We start from the raw sequence: 22,084 nt of genomic DNA, 5'->3' as shown, positions 1-22,084 counted from the left end.
GCCAGGCAATTCGTAAAGTCTGTTTGGCTCTGAAATATTTCCTTCGGGTTTTCATTGTGTTTCCTGGACACCTGCGTGTGCAGACAATAAAAGAGACGTTTCATGCCATTGCAGGTAGGTAATACACAGGCTAAAACACCCACAGTTCCATAAAGAATCTCAATCAGCCTAACATTCTCATTACCGGGATTTCCAAATGTGATTGGGGCACATGGGACTGATCAGAGTGGAGTTTGATCAAACATTATTTGGAAAATGTACCTCTCCTCCTGATGAATAACCAGACACAGTGTCTTCATCAAATATTTAACCTTCGTCAATATCTCGTTGGTCAGACACAAGTTCAAGGGATATGACATTCCCTGCAACTGACCCAACAAAAAAGAGGGCTATATGGAACATACCTATGGCACACATGGAGGACAAATATACAGTGGTGTGAAAAACTATTTGCCCCCTTCCTGATTTCTTATTCTTTTGCATGTTTGTCACACAAAATGTTTCTGATCATCAAACACATTTAACCATTAGTCAAATATAACACAAGTAAACACAAAATTCAGTTTTTAAATGATGGTGTTTATTATTTAGGGAGAAAAAAAATCCAAACCTACATGGCCCTGTGTGAAAAAGTAATTGCCCCCTTGTTAAAAAATAACCTAACTGTGGTGTATCACACCTGAGTTCAATTTCTGTAGCCACCCCCAGGCCTGATTACTACCACACCTGTTTCAATCAAGAAATCACTTAAATAGGAGCTGCCTGACACAGAGAAGTAGACCAAAAGCACCTCAAAAGCTAGACATCATGCCAAGATCCAAAGAAATTCAGGAACAAATGAGAGCAGAAGTAATTGAGATCTATCAGTCTCGTAAAGGTTATAAAGCCATTTCTAAAGCTTTGGGACTCCAGCGAACCACAGTGAGAGCCATTATCCACAAATGGCAAAAACATGGAACAGTGGTGAACCTTCCCAGGAGTGGCCGGCCGACCAAAATTACCCCAAGAGCGCAGAGATGACTCATCCGAGAGGTCACAAAAGACCCCAGGACAACGTCTAAAGAACTGCAGGCCTCACTTGCCTCAATTAAGGTCAGTGTTCACGACTCCACCATAAGAAAGAGACTGGGCAAAAACGGCCTGCATGGCAGATTTCCAAGACGCAAACCACTGTTAAGCAAAAAGAACATTAGGGCTCGTCTCAATTTTGCTAAGAAACATCTCAATGATTGCCAAGACTTTTGGGGAAATACCTTGTGGACTGATGAGTCAAAAGTTGAACTTTTTGGAAGGCAAATGTCCCGTTACATCTGGCGTAAAAGGAACACAGCATTTCAGAAAAAGAACATCATACCAACAGTAAAATATGGTGGTGGTAGTGTGATGGTCTGGGGTTGTTTTGCTGCTTCAGGACCTGGAAGGCTTGCTGTGATAGATGGAACCATGAATTCTACTGTCTACCAAAAGATCCTGAAGGAGAATGTCCGGCCATCTGTTCGTCAACTCAAGCTGAAGCGATCTTGGGTGCTGCAACAGGACAATGACCCAAAACACACCAGCAAATCCACCTCTGAATGGCTGAAGAAAAACAAAATGAAGACTTTGGAGTGGCCTAGTCAAAGTCCTGACCTGAATCCAATTGAGATGCTATGGCATGACCTTAAAAAGGCGGTTCATGCTAGAAAACCCTCAAATAAAGCTGAATTACAACAATTTTGCAAAGATGAGTGGGCCAAAATTCCTCCAGAGCGCTGTAAAAGACTCATTGCAAGTTATCGCAAACGCTTGATTGCAGTTATTGCTGCTAAGGGTGGCCCAACCAGTTATTAGGTTCAGGGGGCAATTACTTTTTCACACAGGGCCATGTAGGTTTGGATTTTTTTTCTCCCTAAATAATAAAAACCACCATTTACAAACTGCATTTTGTGTTTACTTGTGTTATATTTGACTAATGGTTAAATGTGTTTGATGATCAGAAACATTTTGTGTGACAAACATGCAAAAGAATAAGAAATCAGGAAGGGGGCAAATAGTTTTTCACACCACTGTATGCAATGACCATCCTTTACCTGAAATGAAGTGACCACTGCATCCTGCCACTGGTTCTGAGGAGGAGCTTCCCCCTGGAATGCTCTCAGAAACAAAGCGATGGGCATTTTGCTGGAGAGCCAACTCTTCTGCAGGGGTTAGGTCTGGACCGCGTGGACCCCCACCTGCTTTTTGCTTGTCTGCCTTCTTATTAGCTTTAAAATTAATGTTTTTTATATTATATATGATTATTAATGTCAACAATTCTTTAAATAGTTATATACCAATATTTACCAGTTTGAAGTATATTCTTGTACTTCACTTTAACCTGTTCCCATGTTCTCCTTGTGCTCACGTTTGATCTGGAATTATGACATATTAAATAATAATTAATCTGACACATAGAAAATGAAATGCTGCATTCAGTAAGTACAATCCACACTACTTAGCGTTTAATTTGTCGGCCACTTTTTGCCAGCCGTCTTTTCTGGTCTGGGATGCTTTTGCAGTATTACCCCTTGTGCATATTAAATCTTGAAATTCTTCATGTCCTTCGAATAAAAGGTCTTGCGCCGCGTGTGTGAAAAAGAATGCGCCCGTTCTTTCGTCATTTTGTTACAGCCTATAAAAGACTTGCTGATCATGTTTTCTAGACTCAATATATATGGGCTTTTCACTCAGAGCGGGCGCGCGCATTCATCTCTTATGATTAGATCCAGCTAAACTAATCTACTACACGGCTGCATTTGAAAAACTGACCTATCTGGATGAGTGTCACCGGCATTAACTTATCCAAGATGAGGCACCTGATCTCGGATGATTTAAGCGATGTACGAAAAATCCTCCCCTGATGTCTTCTTAAAGCAAAACGTTACTTCATAGCAAAATATTGTATGTGCTTTATTAACATGATGCCTACAAATATTATGAATGTCACAGTAGCAACAGTTTTAAAATAAAGAACAAAATTACAAAGTTTTCAAATCACCATGAAGTCAACTCTGAAAATAAAAATTACATGATTGATGCGTAATGCTGGATGATAAGTTTATCATTTTCACACTGTTTAGAATTGTTGCCAAAATTTTGTGAAGAACTTGCATTGTCCCTTCTAGTACTTCCTTCTATAATTCATCTGACATCTAGATGGTCCTGCATTTTATTTTTTATAAGGCCTGTTCATTCCAGCACCACTGGTACTATCTCAGTTGTTTTACTGCACATCTGACTCATCACAGATTGTATTGGTTATGTTTGATTTTCCATAAGAGTGATTCATTAGGGTTGAAAACTCAATGATCCCTGAGATTTATCTGTGCTTAATTGCATTCAGGACAACAGCAAAAGGATGGGAGGCTTTAAATACACACCAGAGCAGGCAAGGATCTCCACTGGTCTGTTCAAACTGGCCTCACCCCAATCAACCATAATACTGCCTGTAATCACTATGCCACACTACCTGCCACCTAGGGAATCCATTCCTGGGATTCCTGGACATTGAAACTGCTGTAATTCCCGGGAAAATGGGAAGAGCCAAGCTCACATATATAGCGTGTAAAAGTGTAAAAATCGATCAAGAAATTACAGACTTATAGTCGAAAATAATTAAGGTGGTGCCATTGCTGCAGCTTGCACTTCATCAGACAACACCTTAGAACAGCAACTTGAAATCACAATGCGTCAGTCTGTTGCATCCACATTATCTGTGCCAAGAAACTTACCATCGCAGAATGATGACAAGAAACTGGATGCATCAGTAAAAGATAAAATGGTGTTGTTCAGAGCAACGGCAAGCGCGGGTATTGTTTAGAACAAGTGTAACAGTATCTGATGATTGTTCCACCTACTTCAGTGGAGGCAGAGCGTGCTTTTTCAGCGGCTGGCGTACTTCTGCACGAAGGTGCGCTCTTGCCTGGACGACCGCACGCTGGACACGTTAATAATAATAATAACTCATTACATTTATATAGCACTTTTCCCAGTACTCAAAGCGCTATCCACACAGGGAGGAACCCACAACCTTCCACAGTCTCCTTACTGCAAAGCAGCAGCACTACCACTGCGCCACCAGTGAGGATGTTGTTCTTTCTACGCTCTTATTACCACAACTAAAGATACATGTACTTATATGACAGCATGAACTGCTTGTAGATAAGGTTAGTCTTTTATTGGTGTCAACATATTGCAGTAGTTAAAAATAAGTGTTGGTCGTTCTAAAACCGTTCACATGTGAGATGCCCTTGCACTGTGTCATCCCCAGGAGCCCGGGAATCCCGCATTTCATTCAATGGATAAACCTGTCCAGGAATGGATTCCCTACTGCCACCTTCAGAACAGCTCTGAGGTTTCTTACCACAGTGAATTCTTTCATGACAATTCAAGCCACTGTTGTTTGAGAATTGTTTCCCACATTCAGATCAACAATAGGGTTTCTTTCTAGTGTGAATTCTTGTGTGGCTGTGAAGATGGCTTACTTGTGAGAATCGTTTACCACATTCAGAACAGCCAAATGGCTTTTCTCCAGTGTGAATTCTTGTGTTTTTGAAAACTGCTACTGTGAGAGAACTGTTTGCCACATTCAGAACAGACATATGGCTTCTCTCCAGTATGAATTCGCGTGTGCTCCTGCAAACTGCTACTACCACAGAATTGTTTGCCACATTTTAGACAGCAATGAGATTTTTCTCCAGTGTGTATTCTGGTATGGCTCTGAAGCTTGCATAGTCGTGAAAATCTTTTACCACACTCTGGACAGCAATGTGATTTTTCTCCTGTATGAACTTTCATGTGGATATTAAGATTACTTTTCTGTAAGAAACATTTGTCACATTTAGAACAGCAATGCGGCTTATCACCAGTGTGAATTTTCTTATGCTTACAAAGACTACTTCTATGTGAGAATCGTTTCCCACATTCCAAACAATAATGAGGTTTTTCTCCAGTGTGAATCTGTATTTGTTTACACAGTTGTAGATTACTTATGACGGCTTCTGCCTGTGCTTGTTTGGCAACAGGAAGAGAACTGCACTGGGAAGAGGCTGCTGGCAAAGTCTCTGATCTTGTTGATTTGTTAATCTTCTCATTGTCCAGTTTTCGTTTCTGTATCAGTCTACACTGAAGTGAAGGCCGAACAAATGAAGATGTGGAGAAGCTGCCATTCTCTCGTAAATCTGAAATAACACAAACAGTTTAGTTACATGTTTTTAAGTGAATTAAATACTACAGATAGAGTGGTAGCAAATTGGTTGGTGTTGTATCACACCGAGTTTCCATTCTTGTATGTAGTACTACAACCCCAAATCAGAAAAAGTTGGGACAGTGTGGAAAATGTGAATGAAAAAAGAAAAAAGCAAGTTATAAATTCTCCTCAAATTTTATTTCATTGCAGACAGTATGAACACAAAATAATTCATGTTTTTTTTTTGTCAACATCATTTAATTTTAAATAAATATCCATTCTTGCCATTCAGGCTAGCAAACACATTTCAAAAAAAGTTGGGATGGGGGCAAATTAAATTAGTTTCAGCCTGGACAGGTCTCTTAATGTTTTACAATATGTCTCACTTAAAGGTTTTCCAATACTGTATCTGTCCTAATGTCTATATAAACATGGGGAATTCCAGTCTCTGTATTACATCTTGCCTGAAGAAGGGGTCAGAGTTGCCTGGAAAGGTTTCATACTGTAATCATTTTAATTAGCCAATAAAAGGTGTCATTTTGTTTGACTTCTCATTACGTTCTTGTATGTATAATTTACTTGTTTTCATGCTGTCTGTTTAATATCTCCATCTACCTCTTATATCACACCGAAATGTCTGTTGTATTAATCACCGACTGGTGGGACTAGGTGTGGATATTTGTGCCAGTGTGCCCTGCAGTGGGCTGGCATCAATTCTCAGGTTGATTTTAAAGATGCCTGTTACCCCTGGTTAAAGAAACGTATATCTGGATTAGAATGCCATTTGAGAACTGATGACATTTACCACCATCATGATGCATCACTGAGTACCAGTGAGGCGCTGAGAGGGAAGCTGAAATATGGATTTAGGTTTTCTCTCAGTTTATTGTTATTCATTTGATGATATTCACATTCTTCAAGAAACTAATTTGTACCGAAAAAAAAAAATACCTTGCATTAGGTCAACAATGTGTAGCACATTGCGATGGGTTGGCACCCTGCCCGGGGTTTGTTTCCTGCCTTGCGCCCTGTGTTGGCTTGGATTGGCTCCAGCAGACCCCCCATGACCCTGTGGTTGGGATATAGAGGGTTGGATAATGGATGGATGGATGGATGTGTAGCACAGCTGCCTGATTGTTCAAGTATTAAATTCTGTACCCACATGGACTTTGCAGGCCTTCCACAGGTTATTCCAGGTTAGGTGACCTGGGCCCTCATGTATAACGCCATGCATAGAACTCACACTATAACATGGCGTAAGCACAAAAGCAGGAATGTGCGTACGCACAGAAAAATCCAGATGCAGGAATCTGTATGTACGCAAACTTTCACGTTCTTCCACTACATAAATCCCGATCAGAGTGAAAAGCAACGCTCATGCACGCGCCTGCTGTCCCGCCCCAACTCCTCCCTGAATTATGCCTCTTTGAATATGCAAATCAATATAAATAGCCCTTAAGCTCAGCCTTCTGTGAAAAGACAATGGGAAAAGCATGGGGGAAAATATAAGAATTTCAGCGAATACCAAGTGAAGGCAAAGGAAAAATATACTATTTGCTGGTTTAAACAGTGATATAAACAACAAAAAGAAGTTGATCAAGTGACAGAGTGTTGGAGAAACTCGAAAGCTCAAATTCACAAAGTCACACAGTGCCCGAAATAAAAAAAGAAGTCACATATCAAAGTCGCCGTGAAAAGGCGAGTCGTAGCCCACCGTCTGAGTGACATATGAAAGCTTATTAGGGTACAGACAAAAAAAAATAGGCACACAGTGGGGAAAAAAGCACAAAATGTCAACTTTAATCTCGAAATTTCCACTTTAATCACGTAGTTTATTTTGCCATTAAAGTAGAACATTGTACAGTTCATCTTAAAATCGTTTATTAAACATGGGAACACGGTGGCGCAGTGATTGTTCATATCTCACGCAAGAGGCTTGCTGTGCCATGCGCGACCTTTGATGAAACAATTTATTACAGAAGTACTGTCTCTTTCAAACGTACTAACCTCCAATTCCTGTCCTTACTTTTCTTTCTCCAAACACCCAATCACCACACAATCAGCTCTGTAATAGACGTTAAGCCATCTGTAAGCTTAGAACACCTATTCTTCAAAACTTTTAAGGAACATTGAAATATCTTCATAGTACATGTTTAATTATTCTATTCATCTATCCTTCCAGTGTCGCGTCAGCACCAGTAAGAATACAACGCAATGCAGGAACAATCCATGAACTAGCTAGTGCTGCGGCACCGTGTCCTCACATGTTTAATTGTTAACAATACAGATTAGTTAAATGAAGTTAAAGTTTTATCTGTATAATATAATCAACGTATTTTGCTGCATTTCATCTTAAAAATGATATCGTCATCATATGTAAATACGCGCTTTATAAAGTGGCTCAGGTTGTGCAGTATTATAACTGTATCCCAAGTTTACAGTGAGGTAATTGTACTTATAAGTACAAACAGTTCTACAAGGAGCACTTGATGGACTGATTGAGTGCGTTTATAGTTCTTGGGATGAAACTTTTTCTGAACCGCGACTTGATACAGGAAAGGCTTTGAAGCGTTTTGCTGTGGCTGAGGCAGCGTCTGCTTCATGCTGTGTACCGATAATTCTCTTTCCGATCAGCTGCTGCTGTGATTCCCCACTCAGATACAGTGATATAAATACTCCGAGTGGTGCAGTGAGAGTAATATGGAAAAAGATGATCTGCTGTGGCAACCCTTAACAGGAGCAGCTGAAAGAAGAAGAAGATGCAGTGAGTGTAACAACGCTAAAGCAGTTATGGTATTTGGAATACTGTGGCTATTCCCTGGACCATTATATTGCTACAGGTTAATTACAATCAGATGCATTACACTAATAAACAATATGCAGTTAGTTTCAGTGTATTTATAAAGCCGCGTCAGGAATGTGGATCTAAGAAAGAAAGGGTGACCACACAGGAACAGTAGCACTGCTTTGACGCTGGGTGCCGCCAGTCTGCAAAACCGAGCGGAGAAATTGTGTACGCCAGGGTATGAGATACCGTGGAAATGTGCGTGTCTTTACGCCAAGTTTAGGTTTTATACATCGTGACTTGAGCGTGGAAACGTTCGTACGCAACATTTCTGTGCATACGCACTGTCTATACATGAGGCCCCTGGTGACTTTGAATTGACTTGTGGGACTGTGTTGGATGAACTGGCACCTCATACAGGGCTGGTGTCTGCCTCATGTCTGATACTGCAGTGAGAGGCTTAGTCCTCCGTCTCATGACCACGTATTGGGTTAATTGAAGTAGAAAATATTATGGCACGTTAATAACATTAGAATCCATTGTGTACTCTGAACAGCTGAACTTTCCTCACATATTCTGTAGTTTGGTGTTATATAATATTCAGTGTTAATGAGAGGATTTTGAGTAGAGAAAACTCTAGGAATCCACTCTGAAAGTAAACGCCTCACTGCATATCAGGATTTGACCCTGTGGACACCAGAATGGGAGCAACTGAGTCCACATGAAAAGTGGCACAGCGTTAGAAAACAATGGACGTCCAATGACTTCATCAAAATCATTAATATCTAGGATACAGGAGTAAGGATTTTGTTCTAATTTATTTAGACATTTGTGCTTTATGTACAGCACAACTTAGAGAGCAAGTCTTTAAAAACATGACTTTTATTTTTATCAAATATAATGCAATGTTGGCCAAGCACACCTCACAGCTTCACATAATGAAAGTTATGCACTGGGTACTTTAGATTTTTTTGCATTCACCCAAGCTTTTCCAATTTATTATTTATTAGGTCAGCTATTGTTTATTATCATGCTGCCAAGCAGCAGGTCTCTATTCAAATTCAATCAATCATGTATTACTCTTACTTCAATCTGCTATGCTAAGAATGCCAATAGAAGCACATGTAAAGTTTGTAAATGTTCTCAGTTTCAATTTAAGTTACATATATTCACATTACTTACTTATTCCCACAATCCTAGATATCTTCTGTCCTTCTGCTTCTCTCCTGTATCCTTCACTGTTTTTCTCTTCAAATTCAGATAACTCTGATTTCAGTACCATAGAATTCTGCTGGGTAGCCAGTTCTGTCATATTAGTGAACCAGAATTTTGAATTGGAATGAGATTCTTCCCAAACATCTTGCTTGAAAGTTTTTCCATTTTCATGGTTTTGAAGTTCAAGACCAACTGAGAAATCTTTTGAATCCTTAACTACATTTTCCTCCTTGCACTCTTCCTCTTTAAAAACAGAGATTTGTTCTTCATGATCCTCCAGCTTCTCATACAATTCCACTGGTGTACCCCACTCACAGTCCTCTTCTTTAATGTGTACCTGTTGTGCGTCCATGTCATCATCTTTGGCTGAGGCCATGCTCCATGTAAACTTCTATTCCCTTAATGACTTCTCTTGTAAGATTCACTTCTCACACTGACAGCTCTGGGCTGGATGCCATTAGACACCTTAGTGAAGGGCCATGAGAGATGGCAAAGAGGCTCCTCTATACCCTGTGAATGTAAATGTGATAGAATTATTTCACAAAGTCATTAAAAATAACAAGCACACTTCAGGGTTAACTTCTGGTTTTGATCTATTCCAGATAAAAATCCCAACTTAGTTTTAATGAATGATATGAAATGCCATGAAGCCTCAATGTTATCCTAAGAAAGTCTCTGCAGATCTAAAGGGAGAACATCCAGATGATCAAGACAAAGCCAACAACATGGAAAGAGAAAGAAAAGTTTAAAAATGTTTTTTTTTTTCCACACATTGAACCATTTCATACTGACAGGACAGTTCTAAGTGTAGCTGGACAAAATGCAAAGGTGACAAAATCCAGATTTGACCTGGACCGCCATTTCAAAGAGGCCTGGCCTGTAATGTATTGATGTTCCACAACTGTGTTACAGTGAAACCAACACAAATACATACTGAAGAAAACGCCCTTAGCACAAACACGTACAGTATTGTGTTATGGTTGGCAGCCATTACAAATATGAACAAACCAACCTACTGCCTCCATGGGCCTGTCTGAATGGACATTGATCCCGGTCTTCCAATCTGCCCACTGCTCCACTTCTACTCTCCCTCCTTTTGTCACTCCTCTCTTCCTTTTTTTTCTCTCTTACTCTTGGCAGTTTACCCAGAGCTCCAAATTATCTCACCACGTTCAGACTCCATATACTTCTGGCATGTAGAGTGTAATGGAATGATAAATGGAGCAGGAGACAAGAAGGTGTAAAAAGCAGAAGAGAACCTCTTGGACAGGAGACTATCAGGAGTTGAAGGTACCAAAAAAAAATAAAAAACACATAGAGTGTGACCATGATAACCAGAAACAAGAGCCAGTAATCGTAATCTTATATATAAACTAGCTGTGTAAACCCATGCTGTACAAAGCCCAGGCTCCTAGAAACCATGGACTCTGGCATTTCAATCAATCAATCACATCGGATGTGCATTAGTGAGCTTAGCCGCTAATACACAAGCGAGGCAAGCACATCGGCAAAATGAAACCTCTGAGGAGAGAGAAACTCGCTTAGCCACTGATAGACAACAGAGGCGAGCATGTTGGCAAAACAAAACCGCAGAGGAAAGAGAACCTCGCTTAGCCACTAAATATATTCATTCACCCATTTTCCAAACTTGCTTAATCATGACAGGGTCGCAGGAAAGCTGAAGCCAATCTCAGAAAGAATAATGCAGAAACAATACTTGTACAGGACATGCATATGTGTGTGTCTGTGTATACACAGACACACACATATATATAGGGAGCTCCAGATCTAATACAGTGGAACCTCTAGATACGAGTTTAATTCGTTCCAGCACTGAGCTTGTATAGCGAATTTCTCGTATCTAGAACAAACTTCCCCATTGAAAATAATGGAAATCCAGTTAATCCGTTCCGCATCCCAAATATATTAACATAAAAATCAATTTTCCTAACAAATAACACTGATAAATTATATATACTGTAGTCTACCTTTAATAAATAACACTGGTAAATAATATAACTGATTATTAAAAGAATCAAAACAGGTGTCCAAAGTGCAGTAGAGCATTCAATAAATCTTTAAATAAATAATCCTTAAAACAGTTGTGAAGTGGAGGTTTAAAATACACAAGAATAACAATCCTTTAACACGAGGTTAAAACGTCAAAAGGATGCAGTCTTTAAAAAACAGATGACAATCCCCGGTGCTTCTTCTCTGTTAGCGTCTCACCTGCGGGCTCTGCAACAGGCGAGACACTCTTAATGCAGCGGACCTTCTCTACACCGTCCTGCTTCAGCTGTTTGGCTCGCCTGTTCAGCTCACTGTTCAGCTACACGCGAGCCTACACTCGCTCGCTCGCTCTCCCGCACCGACTGCCTGCCTGCCTGTGCGCGCGCGCGCTCGCTTTCTCTCTCTCTCTCTCTCTTTTATTTTACTTCTTCTCCCCCTTAACCGGCTCGCGCTTCTCTATATATGCGGGGAGGACATGGCAGCTGCAGCCCATCAGCCACAGGAACAATCATGGATGTGGGCAGTTTCCCACCTGTGCACTTAAGTGAGAAACGCAGACACCGCAGATCGCGGCTCGCAACTGCTACCACGCCCCCTCGCTAAGCCGCGAGCTATACCCACAGCCTGGCTCGTGGCTCGTTACGCGAGCCAATGCTCGCATTTAGATCTGAATTTTTCGCTCATACTTTCCTCGTATTTTGAATTTCTCGTATACAGAGGTGATCGTATCTCGAGGTTCCACTGTAATGCAATTTTCATTACGCTATAACTTAAGTTTATTACATAGAGAATTCACAGCACCTGCCCTGCACATAGAGATTTCACTTAAAATTCTTTTTGTTGCCGATAGATGGCAGCACCTGCCCTGCATTCCAAAACGGCAGGGAGACGGTTGTCAGTCGAACAGTTGCATAATTAGATCTGGACCACCCTGCATATATATATATATTTTTTTCTTCTTTTTTTCATATGATAATAAAAAATGTTCTGCTTGCAGCTGAATAGGGAAACTACCTGAGTAAATGCTGAAGAGCCAAGGGGCGAAACACTGAGTTAACGTGAATGCGGGCATTTGTTGTAATTTTTTTTTGCTTAACGTCTTTGTGCAGAGACCTTGGGTGTCCAAAAACTAATCATTATTATTATCCATCCATTTTCCAACCCACTGAATCCAAACACAGGGTCACAGGGATTATTATTATTATTATTATTTGTTGAAAAGGCAATATATTACTTATGTGCTGTTCCCCTTTAATTAGTTGTCATCCACCTTGAATTATTAGTTATTGTGATTGGCCTGTGCTGAGTTGGAACTTGGCCAATCACAGGGCTTCATTTTGAACCTTATAGATTAGTTTGGTGGCATCTGAGCAGTAGAGTAGGAGCTTCATTTAAATGTGAAAATTTGAGTAATTATACATAAAGTATTGACATTTAATTGTTTATCCTTAAAGTATATCATTTATGTGTTTAAATTTGTAATTGGATATATATTTTAGTACAGTTCCTAAATATAGACATTTGAGGAAGTTGAACAGACACTATTTGGAGTTTCACACATATTGTTTGTTATAGAATTACAGTATTATGATTTCCTCATGTATAATATGTATTTATGTAAAGAATAATTATGGTTTAACGTTCTAGTAATTTCCTCATATTGATGTTATCTTGAGTGTAGTACACCATCTACTGGATAAATAAAGTACCTGTTAATGACTAATGTTAACATTGACAAATTTAAGAGAAAGAAACTGGGATAGCTAATTTATGTTTATTATTTTATTTAGACCATACCTTCACATTTGTATAAGTTTGGAAGAAATTAATAAAAAGAATTTGGACATCTTCATCCATCCCTGACCTACAGTATTATTATTATTTCTATATCACTACACTTATTTCAAACTTCGTATGTATCTTTCCCAACTTTAATTTACCACTAATAGACTACTGGACAAGCACCAAACTGATCCAAATTCAACCCAAGTCCATTTGGTCAAGTCAACTCTTTGGATACAAGCAGCATGTGGCTGCATGCGCACATGACCGACAGGTAGGACAGTACGGAGCATGCACAAAGTCAAAAGGTGAAATGGTGCAGAAAGATGTGCGAGCTAGTGATGGGCGGAGTGAAGCCTCACAAATGCATTTCATGTGTGTTCCGTGTCAACAAAGATCTGTGTAAGTGTAGGATGACAGGAAATGTTGAACACATACCTAAAAGACAAACTTTTTCCATGTTTTAATACTAACAATAAAATGTAAACATGAAGTGTATAATGTGTGAAGACTGAAGTCCAAATATCAAATAAGCACTTTCACAAAAGGTACAAATATAACAGAACAAATGCGCTTTTTCCCCCCCAAGACTATCCATATTACTAACCGAGAATGGTAAACCGGATTGAATGGACGCAGGTACACGGCGATGGGACCACAAGACATACTGTGCAGGCAAGTACAGCGAGCGTCTCATAAACCGCAAGCGAAGTCATATCCACCGCGAACGAAGGAGTCACGGCCCAAAAACGAAACAGCTCAACTGGCGTGAATGAGAAATGAAGCAACAACGTGCCCATAGCTAACGACTAATGACACAGCCATACAAAAAAGAGGATTCTGCGCTGCAGCCCAGATTCAAACGGAAGAGGCTACAGCGGCCACACAGGTCCACAAAGATAGTACAGAAGGCGCAGGCGTCACCGCCATATTGTGAGTGGCACTACTACTGAAGGCGCAGGCGTCACCGCCATATTGTGAGTGGCACTACTACTGAAGGCGCAGGCGTCACCGCCATATTGTGAGTGGCACTACTACGGAAGGCGCAGGCGTCACCGCCATATTGTGAGTGGCACTACTGCGGAGTGAAGTTAGGAATAATGTGCTGCTTGGGATTGTACAAACCGCTGAACGCATTACACCGAATTCAAACACAATACAGCTCAACGATACAAACACGAGCCCACCTGGATAAGATCAAAGAACGCAGGCGCCTACAACGCGCATCTGAAACTGCGGAAGCAAAGCAGGCACGGGTTCAAAATGAACGAGCTCGACTGACGGATATACAAACACGAGCCCGGCTGGATAAAATCAATGAACGCAGGCGCCTGCAACGCGCGTCTGAAATGCCGCAAGCAAAGCGGGCACGGCTCCAAGACGAATGAGCTCGACTAATGTATTTCAGGATACCCAACGCTGGGGGTAGGCGAGCGAAGCGAGCAGGGGGCGGAGCCCCCCCTTGTTAATGAAGAAAAAGAAATCAGGTTAATGTTGCTTGTCATCCCGACTTCTTTGGTAGTACAGCAGTTAGAGCCGCCGACTCCTATTCAGAAGATCCTGGGTTTGAATCTTAACATCTCCCAAAATAAATGTTTTGAGTAGTGAGCGGTTCTTATTGTTACTATTATACTGTACAATAAAAGCGTACATTTGATTCGAGTCTATAACAGCCGATCGGACACTGCTGTTTTCAAATAAAGACGTGCTATAACAGAGGTGAACTCAGATGGGAGAAAAAGAAAAGATGCTGGTGGAGAGGTGAGAAAGGATTTAAGGTGGGCCGGATTTACGAGTTTTCTCATAGGCTCTGGTAATTCTAGTGTTAATATATATCACCTTTTTACATTGCATTATTGTTATTGCTCCGGTTACTTGCCCTCATCTTTTCCTGAGATCAAATTTAATCAACAGTCCTTCCACTGCCCTAATGTTGTAGGTTAAAAAAAAATAAAAAAAAAATAAAAATCCATAAATTGAAAATTAGCTTTGCCATAATATAGGTGAGGACATTTGACAAAGAATATATATATATATAAATCTCTAAATCTATTGTCACAGATTGCTGGGGTCCTTACCTGGCCAGGATGCCTGGAAGGACCAGAAGGTGGCACATATATCTTCTGGGCCACAAGGGGGCAACCGCCCTGGATTAAGAGAGAACCACGGGAAAAAGAGGAAAAAGGTTTTAACTCGTTGGGACCCATGGCCACCGCCAGGGGGTGCCTTAAGCCTCGTGGAACCCGGAAATAGTTACTTTCGCCACACTCGGCAAGATGCCGGAGGAACCTGCCAGGGACGCACGGAGTGCTTCCGGTGCAAAGGGCAGCACTTCCGCCACACCAAGAAGTGCTGCTGGAAGAACGTCATCAGCCACCTGGAGCACATCCGGGCGGGAATAAAAGGGGCCGCCTTCCTACACTCGGAGAGCTTGAGTCGGGAGTGGGAGTAGAGCAAAGCTCCCGGGAGGAGAAGATAGGCAGTCAAGGACTGACAGAGAGAAGCTCTTATAGTGGTGATTACTGCTGTGTGCATTGTGTGTAGTGTTCGGGACTGTGAACCTGTGTTTATTGGTGGGCAATAAACGTGTACTTTTTAATAAAGATGTGGTTTCCGGGCAAATATCACACTATTACATATATATGTCATATGAAAAAGTTTGGGAACCCCTCTCAGCCTGCATAATAATTGACTCTCTTTTCAACCAAAAAGATAACAGTGGTATGTCTTTCATTTCCTAGGAACATCTGAGCACTGCGGTGTTTTCCAAACAAAGATTTTTAGTGACGCAGTATTTAGTTGTATGAAATAAAATCAAATGTGAAAAACTGGCTGTGCACAAATGTGGGTCCCCTTGTCATTGTGCCAATTTGAATGCCTGTCACTGCTCAATGCTGATTACTTGCAACACCAAACTGGTTGGATGAGCTGGTTAAGCCTTGTACTTCATAGACAGGTTTGTCCAATCATGAGATATAAAGGTATTTAAGGTGGTCAATTACAAGTTGTGCTTCCTTCCCTTTGACTCTCCTCTGAAGAGTGACAGCGTGGCATCCTCAAAGCAACTCTCAAAAGATCTGAAAACAAAGATTGTTGAGTCTCATGGTTTAGGGGAAGGCTACAAAAAGCCATCTCAGAGGTCTAAACTGTCAGTTTCAACTGTAAGGAATGGAATCAGGAAATGGAAGGCCACAGGCACAGTTGCTGTTAAACCCAGCAGGTCTGGCAGGCCAAGAAAAATACAGGAGCGGCATATGGGCAGGATTGTGAGAATGGTAACAGACAACCCAGAGATCACCTTTTCTACTTTGAAAGCTCAGCCAATGAGAAACAAAAATCGAAAGAATTAAGAGGGGTTCCCAAACTTTTTCATATGACTATATGTACTACTCAAAAACATTAAAGGAACACTATTTAATCAGAGTATAGCATTAAGTCAATGAAACTTCTGGGCTATTGATCTGATCAGTTAAGTTGCAGAGGGGCTTGTTCATCGGTTTCAGATATTTTGGTGCACCAGAGGGGCAACAATGAGACGACCCCCAAAACAGGAATGGTTTAACAGGTGGAGGCCACTGACATTTTTCCCTCCTCATCTGTTTATTCACTAGTTTTGCATTTGGCTATGGTCAGTGTCACTACTGGTATCATGAGGCGATACCCGGACCCTATAGAGGTTGGTGGCACATGTAGTCCCACTTTTCTAGGATGGCAAATCAATACATGCCATTGCCAGAAAGTTTGCTGTATCTCCCAGCACAGTCTCAGGGGCATGGAGGAGATTCCAGAAGGTAGGCAGTTACTCTAGGAGAGCTGGACAGGCCCCTTGTAGAAGGTCCTTAACCCATCAGCAGGATCGGTATGTGCTCCTTTGGGCAATGAGGAACAGGATGAGTACTGCCAGGGCCTATTAAAATGACCTCCAGCAGGCCACTGGTGTGAATGTCTCTGACCAAGCAATCATAAACAGACTTCATCAGGGTGGCCTGAAGGCCCAACATCCTCTAGTGGGACCTGTGCTCATTGCCCGGTGCCGTGGAGCTCAACTGGCATTTGCCACAGAATACCAGAATTGGCAGGTCCACCACTGGCGCCCTGTGCTTTTCACAGATGAGAGCATGTTCACCCTGAGTACATGTGACAGACGTGAAAGGGTCTGAAGAAGCCGTGGAGAACGTTATGCTGTCTGTAACATCGTTTAGCTTGACCGGTTTGGTGGTGGGTCAGTGATGGTCTTGGGAGGTATATCCATGGAGGGACGCTCCGACCTCTACAGGCTAGACAACGGCACCTTGACTACCATTAGGGTATCGGGACGAAATCCTTGGACCCATTGTCAGACCCTATACTGGTGCAGTGGCTCCTGGGTTCCTCATGGTGGACGACAATGCCTGGCCTCATGGGGCGAGAGTATGCAGGCAGTTTCTGGAGGATGAAGGATTGGATACCACTGACTGGCCCGCACACTCAACTGACCTAAATCCAATAGAATGTTTCGATCCATCCGATGCCACCAGGTTGCACCTCAGACTGTCCAGGAGCTCAGTGATGCCCTGGTCCAGATCTGGGAGGAGATCTCTCACGGACATTGCAGGCATGCATACAAGCACGTGGGGGCCATACAAACTACTGAGTATGATTTGGAGGTGCTGCAATGAAATTTCGGCAAAATGAACTATTCTGCCTGCTGCATCATTGTTTCACTTTGATTTTCAAGGTGTCTTTGAATTCAGCCCTCTGTAGGTTGATCATCTCCATTTCTATCAAACGATTCCCATTGACATCTGATGTGTTTTCAAAGTGCTCCTTTCATTTTTTGAGCAGTTATATATATATATATATATATATATATATATATATATATATATATATATATATATATATATATATACTAGCAAAATACCCGCGGTTTGCAGCGGAGAAGTAGTGTGTTAAAGAAAAAGAAAAGGAAACATTTTAAAAATAACGTAACATGATTGTCAAAGTAATTGTGTTGTCATTGTTATGAGTGTTGCTGTCTTTTATATATATAATATACACACACACACACATAAACATATATATACATATCTACATATACACATATCTACATATATATATACATATCCACATATATATATACATACATTATATATATATATATATATATATATATATATATATATATATATATATATATATATATATATATATATACATATCAACATATATACAGTACACACATACATACACACACACATATATACATATATACATATACACATACATATATACACATACATACATATATATATATACACACACACACACAGACACATATATATACATATATATTTACATATCTACATATATACACATATCTACATATACAGTGGTGTGAAAAACTATTTGCCCCCTTCCTGATTTCTTATTCTTTTGCATGTTTGTCACACAAAATGTTTCTGATCATCAAACACATTTAACCATTAGTCAAATATAACACAAGTAAACACAAAATGCAGTTTTTAAATGATGGCGTTTATTATTTAGGGAGAAAAAAAATCCAAACCTACATGGCCCTGTGTGAAAAAGTAATTGCCCCCTTGTTAAAAAATAACCTAACTGTGGTGTATCACACCTGAGTTCAATTTCCGTAGCCACCCCCAGGCCTGATTACTGCCACACCTGTTTCAATCAAGAAATCACTTAAATAGGAGCTGCCTGACACAGAGAAGTAGACCAAAAGCACCTCAAAAGCTAGACATCATGCCAAGATCCAAAGAAATTCAGGAACAAATGAGAACAGAAGTAATTGAGATCTATCAGTCTGGTAAAGGTTATAAAGCCATTTCTAAAGCTTTGGGACTCCAGCGAACCACAGTGAGAGCCATTATCCACAAATGGCAAAAACATGGAACAGTGGTGAACCTTCCCAGGAGTGGCCGGCCGACCAAAATTACCCCAAGAGCGCAGAGACGACTCATCCGAGAGGTCACAAAAGACCCCAGGACAACGTCTAAAGAACTGCAGGCCTCACTTGCCTCAATTAAGGTCAGTGTTCATGACTCCACCATAAGAAAGAGACTGGGCAAAAACGGCCTGCATGGCAGATTTCCAAGACGCAAACCACTGTTAAGCAAAAAGAACATTAGGGCTCATCTCAATTTTGCTAAGAAACATCTCAATGATTGCCAAGACTTTTGGGAAAATACCTTGTGGACTGATGAGTCAAAAGTTGAACTTTTTGGAAGGCAAATGTCCCGTTACATCTGGCGTAAAAGGAACACAGCATTTCAGAAAAAGAACATCATACCAACAGTAAAATATGGTGGTGGTAGTGTGATGGTCTGGGGTTGTTTTGCTGCTTCAGGACCTGGAAGGCTTGCTGTGATAGATGGAACCATGAATTCTACTGTCTACCAAAAAATCCTGAAGGAGAATGTCTGGCCATCTGTTCGTCAACTCAAGCTGAAGCGATCTTGGGTGCTGCAACAGGACAATGACCCAAAACACACCAGCAAATCCACCTCTGAATGGCTGAAGAAAAACAAAATGAAGACTTTGGAGTGGCCTAGTCAAAGTCCTGACCTGAATCCAATTGAGATGCTATGGCATGACCTTAAAAAGGCGGTTCATGCTAGAAAACCCTCAAATAAAGCTGAATTACAACAATTTTGCAAAGATGAGTGGGCCAAAATTCCTCCAGAGCGCTGTAAAAGACTCATTGCAAGTTATCGCAAACGCTTGATTGCAGTTATTGCTGCTAAGGGTGGCCCAACCAGTTATTAGGTTCAGGGGGCAATTACTTTTTCACACAGGGCCATGTAGGTTTGGATTTTTTTTTCTCCTTAAATAATAAAAACCACCATTTACAAACTGCATTTTGTGTTTACTTGTGTTATATTTGACATATACAGGGGGCAGCACGGTGGCACAGTGGTAGCGCTGCTGCCTTGCAGTTAGGAGACCTGGGTTCGCTTCCCGGGTCCTCCCTGCGTGGAGTTTGCATGTTCTCCCTGTGTCTGCGTGGGTTTCCTCCGGGCGCTCCGGTTTCCTCCCACAGTCCAAAGACATGCATTAGGTGGATTGGCGATTCTAAATTGGCCCTAGTGTGTGCTTGGTGTGTGGGTGTGTTTGTGTGTGTCCTGCGGTGGGTTGGCACCCTGCCCGGGATTGGTTCCTGCCTTGTGCCCTGTGTTGGCTGGGATTGGCTCCAGCAGACCCCCGTGACCCTGTGTTCGGATTCAGTTGTCAGTTCGCCCCTCTGGTTGTAATATGACCAAGCTGTGTGCTGAGCTTACTGTTGAGCATGCAACGTACAGTTGGCCATGTGAAAAGCAGTCCTGCCTCAAATCAATGCCAACCTTTTGTAGGGTCTGTCCCTAAGACTTATTAATTGTCATTGCGAAGCAGAGCCTGAGTGGAAATTGGAGGTGTTTGAGTTGAAATGGGAGATCAGAGGGTATAACAGGGATGCGAGGAATAAAAACTCTCTCCCCTGAGCCACCGCCAGTAAAAATAGTTGCCTCAATGAGGTTCTTTTGCAGACACGTGACCTGAAGTCTCGTGCCATCACAAAGTTTCAGTGGTTGTACGCAAATCCACAATCGGTTTCATATTGTTTTCGTACCTTATCAATTGTGTAATGTGTTTTTTGAACAGGTTTGATTCATCGAAGTGATCACTCCTGCTGCGTTCAGTCACTTCACGTGAGCCGCTCTCTTGTGTGATGTTGCGATGTCCATGGGTTTATTTAATGTTAGCTAAGACCCGGCAGTTAAAAGTTTCTCGCTACAGCAATTTTAATTCTGTTACAAAGTGATCCAAACTGTCGTTTATACCTCGTGTCTTCTCATTAAACTTGTATCTCGCGAATATGGCATTGCAAACGGCAGCGGGTCAGTTCACGTGCTTACGTGGAAGGCGTGATGACGCGATATATTTTGATACATATCAAAATACCCGCACTTCACAGCGGCGAAGTACTGCTTTAAAATTTTTATTAAGAAGAAAAGTAAACCTTTTTAAACGGAGGGAAAATTAATCAATAATTATTTGTTAAGGATCTCTTTGTATACCACGTTGTCAGTTCGCCCCTCCGGTTGTAATATGACCAAGCTGTGTGCTGAGCTTACTGTTGAGCATGAAATCTAACGTGGTTTGTGCCCTTCAGAATGAAAACAGTTAGCATTTACCTTTTTAATAAAAGGCGGGCTTTTAAGCCTGAGAAATCACCCCGTAAATGCACACGTTTAATTGCACATGTGTTAATATGTATGCTTACACAGTATTAAAAGACACTCAACAATTAACGTCATTTACCTTTGTTCCCGCGTTTGACTCGTGCTGTAAATCTCTTCCTTGTTTTCAGTTCACGTGATTACGTAGGAGGCGTGATGACGCGATACGTGACTCTGCATGGAAGTATTTTCATTTTGACTATGTTCCACGCACAAGTCCCACCTATGTGAACCGTAAGATTTGAACACGCGTCAGAACACCGCGCAGATGAAGAAGGGCCGACGACTTTACTTATTGAGCCAAAGAAGATTAGAGGACTGGCTGACCAATAGGGCTTCTGACTGCAGACATGCTGGTGACGTCATGGCGATCGCATGCGTCAAAATCACGCGACTGGACGCATTTGATTGCAAGCCTTGAAGCGGCACTCTAAGTTTAAACACAATCGCTTCGAAAGCGCGACACGTCAGTACCGTGCAGCTCATCACTAGCGCGAGCACGAAGAAAGCGGGAGTCATCACAACTTAACTAAGCGTCTCGCTGTCTCACCCATGTTCTGTTATTCTCTCTCTATCTGCATCCATCGGCCCCCACGCTGACGTTGCCTTTCCGTCCCCTGACATTACGGCCCTTTCTTTCCTTTCGTCTCATCTTCCTTTCCCACCTGGTATTGTCACCCCCGGTCGATTCTCCTGACACTCACCGACACTCCTCATCCTTCTCGTCTTTCTTTCTCTTTTACTCCCGTCCTTCTTCTTTTGGTCTGTAAAATGCAGACACGACTCTGGTATGGCAGATGAAGCTGTCAGAGAGCGAAAATAAACAAACGGAAACAAAGTGAGTCGGCAGATAGTGACTCTATGGAA

At 41.5% G+C, this 22,084-nt stretch overlaps 1 protein-coding gene across 1 annotated transcript; it reads right to left on the bottom strand.

Annotated features, from left to right (window-relative positions):
- Window positions 1–2,925: 2,925 nt before the first annotated feature.
- On the bottom strand, window positions 2,926–22,084 carry LOC114641144 (zinc finger and SCAN domain-containing protein 2-like). The gene is made up of 4 exons (XM_051925908.1): window positions 21,922–22,084; window positions 9,174–9,716; window positions 4,355–5,198; window positions 2,926–3,494 (listed from the first exon to the last, which is right to left on the bottom strand). Exons 2-3 carry the CDS (start codon window positions 9,580–9,582, stop codon window positions 4,525–4,527), a joined length of 1,083 nt encoding a protein of 360 aa, XP_051781868.1. The 5' UTR covers window positions 9,583–9,716; window positions 21,922–22,084; the 3' UTR covers window positions 2,926–3,494; window positions 4,355–4,524.

The sequence above is a fragment of the Erpetoichthys calabaricus genome, chromosome 4 (genome assembly GCF_900747795.2).
Source record: "Erpetoichthys calabaricus chromosome 4, fErpCal1.3, whole genome shotgun sequence".
In the NCBI taxonomy this organism is placed as follows: Eukaryota; Metazoa; Chordata; class Cladistia; order Polypteriformes; family Polypteridae; genus Erpetoichthys; species Erpetoichthys calabaricus.
This window is presented reverse-complemented; position numbering and strand designations above follow the sequence as displayed.